Raw genomic sequence first — 5,897 nt, 5'->3', positions numbered from 1 at the left:
ACTGGGGCCCCTGCCTGTATCTCTCCGCCCGCCCGACCCTGGCTGCTCCCCGCTGGGCCCCCGCCGCCTCAGGCCGGGGCTGCCCTCCCTCAGCTCGGCCTGCTCCCTCATCCGTCCCGCTGTCCCTTCTGCCCTTCCTGTTGGTGCTGTCCACTGAGCCCTGTCCTCCTCGCCGCCGTCTGGCACTGGCAGTGGCCCCGCTGTGTGCTGTCGTGCCCGGGTGTGTCCTGTGCCCACGGCCCCCAGGACGCTACCGTTTCCCTCTTTTCCTGTACACGCTTCGGCTGCTCTCAGGCTCTGGCAACCACCTCTGAGCCCTGTGTGCCACTTCCCCTGAGCAGCTCAGGTGCCAGCCCGGTGTGGGATGGGGGCAGGACTGGCCTGGCCCTGGGACCCTGCTCCTACCCAGCGTCTGAGGGTCTTTGCTATCCGTCTTCCTGACTCTGCCCTTCTCTCCAGTGTCCCGCCTGCACTGTGAGAGTGAGTCCTTCAAGATGGACCTTATCCTGGATGTGAACATCCAGATTTACCCTGTGGACCTCGGTAAGCTATCAGGCTGCTTGTCCAGAACGGGCTGGGGTGAGGTGGGGTTAGAGAGTCACAGGCTGGCACTTGGAGGAGGAAGGCTGGGTTTTCTATGAACACGAAGCGAGCTGTATCAGACTTTCTTGGCCCTCTGCAATCACCGGGTCACAGGATGTGCTGGGTGTTCTCACTGTGCTGGGGCTGAGCTGGATTCTGGTTCATCTCACTGTGGAATTTGTTTGTGCTCATGTGTGGCCTGTTCCCCAAAAGTGCTCTCTGGTAAAACTGCCTTAGCTGGTGACAGCCAAGCTTTAAGGGGGATGTTCTGAAATGAGTTTCTGTGCCTAAATGTACTAAATGTGTGGAAAATAAAATCTTATCCTAAATGAAGTGTAGAAGGGCTGGAGCTGGTGCTGCAGGGTCTCGGCTACTGGCCTAAGGCACAGCCAGGCTCTCTGGGACTCTCTCCACAGTGTCTTGCTGTGTCCCTTGAAAACACCAGCAGTGATGTCCTTGTGGTTCTGGTCTCCTCCGTGGTGGTGACCAATGTCTCTCAGGAATGGGGAGACAGAGGATCTTTTCCTTGTTCCCTGTAATCCTGAAGGACTGAATGCGAGAATGGAGCTTTATGCTAAACCTGCCAGGGCAGCTCCTTGCCACCACCCTGAGGTTTGCTGTGGCTGCTGCTGCTCTGGCTGTGTCCCCTGCCTTTTCACTGCTGCTCTGCCCTCTTCTCCCAGGGGACAAATTCCGCCTGGTCATTGCCAGCACCTTGTATGAAGATGGCACCCTGGATGACGGCGAGTACAACCCCACGGATGACAGGCCATCCAGGTATGGGTGTCCAGCCAGGACCCGCCTAGGGGTGGATGAGGGAAAAGATGAAGTGCTGAGGGCCACACCTGGGTTTGACCCTCCCCTGAGCTCCCACCATCCCGTTGCAGGGCAGACCAGTTTGAGTATGTGATGTATGGCAAGGTGTACAGGATTGAAGGGGACGAGACCTCCACGGAGGCAGCCACGCGCCTGTGAGTGCCTGTCGGCGGGAGTGGGGAGACGTGGTGCCCTGGGGTGGTGTGGGGAAGGCAGCGGGGTCTCAGTCCGGGTCTGCTGTGGGATTCCCCGCTCTCATTGCTCCTCTTCTCCTGCCCCAGCTCTGCCTACGTATCCTACGGGGGACTGCTGATGCGGCTGCAGGGAGACGCAAACAACCTGCACGGGTTTGAAGTGGACTCTCGCGTTTACCTGCTGATGAAAAAGCTGGCCTTCTAGCACACCCTGCCTCCATGGGCTGCTCCAGAGACATTCTGCTGGCGAGCAAATGGGAGCCCCATGACCCCAAATCCTGCCACAGCACTCATGCTGCCTGGCTTCTCCGGAGCTGGGGGAGGAAGGGGCAGTCCCCTTCCTCATCTTGGCCTCTTCTGACTCCTGCTGGGATCTGCAGCCTGCTCCTACACAGAGAGAGGTGCCTGGCAGGCGAGTGGAGACTGTGCCAAGTGCTCCATGGTCCTGCCTGCTGGATGTCACTTCCCACCTCTGCCTTCCTATGTTTCCAAAGCAGGCTTAGCCCTGGACAGGGACATCTAGAATGGGACAGCCACTTGTCTGCCTTGGGGCTGGGGACCAAGTCCTGAGGAGCTGTCCTGAGGCAGGTCGGGCTTGTTCTTGATTAAACTCAAATGTGTTTTCTGTCTCTGGCTCTGCTGGCTGAGAGATGAGGCTGGCAGGGAGCGGGTACACCAGTGCAGGAGGCAGAAGGGATCTGCGCCACAGTCCCAAAGGATGGGCAAGCCAGACTAGGCTGTTTTCTGCCACACCTCTGGGCACGGTGCACTCTGGGGCTATGGGGAGGAGGTGGGTGCTGGAGGCGAGTGCACTGTCTAACGGAGCCCTTGTGCCCTGCAGAGCTGGCAGCTGCCGCAGGAGGGAGCTGAGCACGGGAGAGACCCAGAGCATGTCCTGGAGGTGCTGCCACTTACTGAGGCCCCTGGGAGTGTGCAGTCCCCCTGCCAGGGCAGCAGGGGAGAAGGAGGACACAAACAGCCCTTTAGAAAAATAGCTCTTTATTTATGAAGCGTTCACAGTAGAGGTGCCTGCCTGAGTGGGAGCAGGGCCTGTACCCTCTGGTCTCACTGCTGTCAGTCACCATGGGCTGTGTGGTTGCCAAAGGAGGAGCAGGAGCCAACCTTTTCCCTCTTGGCACCCAGAGCACAGCGCAGTGTCTGACAGCACTGCTCTGAACTGGGATTGGGGGTGAGCCCTGTGTGCAGCCTCATCGGACCCCGTCTCTGCCGCTCCCCTGGCCTTGCTTGCACAAGTCTTTGGCCAGGTCGTAGAAGAAGAAGCGCAGCTTTCCCTGCACCAGCTGCCGGTAGGTGAGGAAGATGCTGGTGATACGGGACTGCTCCGTGGAGCGCGGGGAGCAGCCTGGCTCCCAGGGTCCTGCCTGAGGGGCAAGAGTGGGACAGAGGGGTGATAAATGCTGTCATACCCAGCCTGGTGTAGCCAGTACCAGCACCAGTGTGGTCTGGCTCATGTGGAGAGGTCTCACCTCCCAGCTGAAGGCCTGCAGGAGTAGGAGGAAGAAGTGGGTGCGTTGATAAAGCTGGCTCAGCTGCTTGGACTCGCACTCCTCGGTCACCTGTTGCTGGGCCATGTCCACAGCACGCACCAGCAGTGCCAGGTCACACAGGATCTCCTGATGCTTGGTCTCGTTCTAGGGGGAGCAAGCAGTGACTGACCCGCCCATCCAACACAGAGCATGTGGGGCCAATCCATTCCTGTGCCCACCCTAGGTCTGGATGGGATCCTCCATCTCCCTGTGCTGCCAGGTATGACTACAGGCATCTTGTTTGGCATTTTTGGTGCCTGTGCCAACCTGGGGGCTCCTTCTCCAGCCCCATGGGCACCCTGGTGCCAGTACCATCTTCCCAGCCCCTCTTACCGATTTGGATTTCCACTGCTGGAGGCTGAAGTCCACCAAGGGCAGCACCGCAGGGCAGCTGAGTGTGGGCAGTGCCTGGCACTGGCCCTGGGGGGCAGAGGAGATGCTGAGGTGAGATACCAGGAGCTGTGCCCATCCCCGTTATGGGTTTTTTGGGGGGGAGTGTATCCTCACCACTCTCTTCTCCATGTCCTTGGCCTCCCCAATGTACATCTGGATGAGCCTGTTGTCGCAGACCAGCCGCGTTGGGCTGGCACGGCTCTCTTCCACGTGCAGGAGAAAGGATGTGAGGAGGAGCAGTCCTGGGGGGGACAGGGTTACCTTGGCCACCATGCCGCCTTCCTTGGGTGGCCCAGGGCCATGTCTGCAGGGGCAGCCACTCCCCCAACCCATGGTGGCCTTGATGGCCCCATGGTGGGGGCACAAGGGGTGCTGAGGAGGGCCTGGTGCTGCCCTTGGATCAGTTGGTGCAGGTGCTCAGTGCTCGCTGGGGAGAGCTGGGGTTTCCGTGCCGGTGGCGTGTGCCAAGAGGCCACACAGCTGTGTCCGTGCCAGGTTATTTTGGCCCTGCACCAGGCTGGGCTGCAGGCAGGGAGCAGAGCGGGGCCAGCCTTCCCTATCAGTGCCAGGAACAGCTCTGGCCATCACGTGTGTTTCAGGGAATCCCTGCCTGCAGCATCCTGCAGTGTCCGTCCACTCCTTGCTGCTGTCCTGGCCGAGGGCTTGCCAGCCAGCACTGCCTTCCCCAGCATCACTAGCATGCTGCTGCACCGGGCACCTCTTGGTTAGGCAACTACTGTGCCCAGCCACTGCCCATCCTGGCATCAGCCATCTCTCCACAGGCCCTCTGTGCATCCACATCCTCGCTGCCTGCCCTGGTGCTACACCTGTCCCCAGAAGCCCTTGGCATGGCCCATTTCTCTGGGATATGCATGGAGAGGTGCTGGGCTGCTCTGGTGAGCAGGAGCAGCCCGGTCTGACCAAACCAGAGCCATCCTTGGGGTTTGCTGCCCACCTGTGGGGTTCATTTCAGGGGTGTCCATGCAGGGGATGCTCAGGCAGCATGGGCATGGTGCTTGTTGCTAACATGATGCCCCTTCCTGCTCACCCCCGTCCCCTCCTTTTAGCCACGTACTCACTGTTCAGCTCCATGCTCAGCTGGGGGCTTCGGCCCTGCATCTTCCACCCAGGGGCCAGCGGCTGCTCCCTGCTTCCCGTCCCCCTTCCATGGAGGGCAGTGGTGGTGCGGGCTCCCTGTGAGCCCCTCAGCCGGGATGGGGGGCCGGGTGCGCCCCCAGCACAGCGTGGCTCTGGCCGGGCCGCCCAGCCAAGGCCACGCGATTTCCTGTTGTGTCGCCACTGACCTTCGAGCAAAATCGCAGCAGGGGCCCCGGCCCTCCGGGACGGCTTCCTGCCTCTGGCCGCTTCCTCCCTTGGCTCAGAGCTCGGGAAAGACGTCCCCGGGCACCCTCTGGAGCTGCTCACCTGCTCCTGGGCCTGAGTGCTCAGCTGCTGGGGCCTCAGTGGTCAGCGCCTCAGCTGTGCCCATTCAGGGGGTGAAGGTGGCCCTGGTTCCTGCAGAAGAGATGGCATCAGTGAGCCTGGGGCCATCAGCCCTGATGGGATCCTGCTCCCTGCTGTGACAGCCAAGCATGAAGGCCACCAAAAACTCTCACTCAGAGGTGTGCTCCAACTCTGGTGATCCTCATCCAGAGGTGGACCTTCAACCCTGGTGACTCTTGCCCAGAGGTGGACCCCATCCCCTTGTCCTTCGTCCAGAGATGATCTGGGGAGGTGAGGTTCACTGATGGGGCTGCAGTGCACAGGGACCCCTTGGAGCTGGAGAGGGTGATAGAGCATGGAGCCTGGCCTCATGGCATGCGAGTCCCAGAGCTGTTTCACCAGGGGTGTGGTTGGGGGGGGCAGGTGAGGCACCCCCTCCCCAGGTGGATCTGTCCAGCGCAGGGCTCTGTCCCGGGGTTGCTCTGGCCTGGTGGTGGGGGCAGGTGTATGCATACCCCTACCCGTGTATATGTGCACGTGTGTGTCAGTACAGCACACGTGTACACGCACCCTATGTGCGCCCTCAGACCTACCTGCACATGCGCACCTCCCCCAGCACGTATCGGGGTGCACACTTGGATAACACCCAGGGCTGGGAAGGTGCCCCACACACTTCCTTTTAGGGGACCCCCCCCCTTAGGCCACCAGTCTCCCCACAACCCGCACGCTTCCTGCTCTTGCATGCTCCCACCCCTGTCCCTGTGGCCGGCGGTTCCCGGTAGCGCCTGGCTGGGTGACAGCAGCCAGAGTAAACACCTCAGCCCCGCTCCGCCTGCCCCATGCCCCGCTCGGCCCCTGGCAGCCCACCTTGCGGTCGCAGGGTGCCCTGACAGGGGGTCCGGTGGGTGCTGCGGCTCCGGGG

At 61.2% G+C, this 5,897-nt stretch overlaps 2 protein-coding genes across 3 annotated transcripts; one reads left to right on the top strand and one right to left on the bottom strand.

Moving 5' to 3' along the window:
* The first annotated feature begins 464 nt into the window (after positions 1-464).
* Positions 465-1,797, top strand: POLR2H (polymerase (RNA) II (DNA directed) polypeptide H). 2 transcript variants are annotated; one of them, XM_010194990.1, is made up of 4 exons: positions 465-543; positions 1,266-1,359; positions 1,470-1,553; positions 1,680-1,797. In XM_010194990.1, exons 1-4 carry the CDS (start codon positions 495-497, stop codon positions 1,795-1,797), a joined length of 345 nt encoding a protein of 114 aa, XP_010193292.1. In that variant the 5' UTR covers positions 465-494. The 2 variants fall into 2 exon arrangements, with proteins under 2 accessions (XP_010193292.1, XP_010193293.1); XM_010194991.1 differs by lacking the exon at positions 1,470-1,553.
* A 1,003-nt stretch (positions 1,798-2,800) lies between these two features.
* On the bottom strand, positions 2,801-4,624 carry THPO (thrombopoietin). The gene is made up of 5 exons (XM_010194992.1): positions 4,612-4,624; positions 3,647-3,774; positions 3,473-3,559; positions 3,080-3,244; positions 2,801-2,974 (listed from the first exon to the last, which is right to left on the bottom strand). Exons 1-5 carry the CDS (start codon positions 4,622-4,624, stop codon positions 2,801-2,803), a joined length of 567 nt encoding a protein of 188 aa, XP_010193294.1.
* Positions 4,625-5,897: the final 1,273 nt, after the last annotated feature.

The sequence above is a fragment of the Mesitornis unicolor genome, unplaced genomic scaffold (assembly GCF_000695765.1).
Source record: "Mesitornis unicolor isolate BGI_N332 unplaced genomic scaffold, ASM69576v1 Scaffold42761, whole genome shotgun sequence".
In the NCBI taxonomy this organism is placed as follows: domain Eukaryota; kingdom Metazoa; phylum Chordata; class Aves; order Mesitornithiformes; family Mesitornithidae; genus Mesitornis; species Mesitornis unicolor.
The sequence above is the reverse complement of the archived record's forward strand: the minus strand, read 5'-3'. Positions and strand labels throughout refer to the sequence as shown.

Bases quoted from the DNA above. Each gene is read 5' to 3' on its own strand.
- POLR2H (XM_010194990.1), top strand. From the start codon at position 495: ATGGACCTTATCCTGGATGTGAACATCCAGATTTACCCTGTGGACCTC. The intron at 544-1,265 runs GTAAGCTATCAG...CTCTTCTCCCAG, and splicing joins GATTTACCCTGTGGACCTCG to GGGACAAATTCCGCCTGGTC. The intron at 1,554-1,679 runs GTGAGTGCCTGT...CTCCTGCCCCAG, and splicing joins ACGGAGGCAGCCACGCGCCT to CTCTGCCTACGTATCCTACG.
- THPO (XM_010194992.1), bottom strand. The intron at 3,560-3,646 runs GTGAGGATACAC...TCTGCCCCCCAG, and splicing joins AGGACATGGAGAAGAGAGTG to GGCCAGTGCCAGGCACTGCC. The intron at 2,975-3,079 runs GTGAGACCTCTC...CTTGCCCCTCAG, and splicing joins TGCAGGCCTTCAGCTGGGAG to GCAGGACCCTGGGAGCCAGG.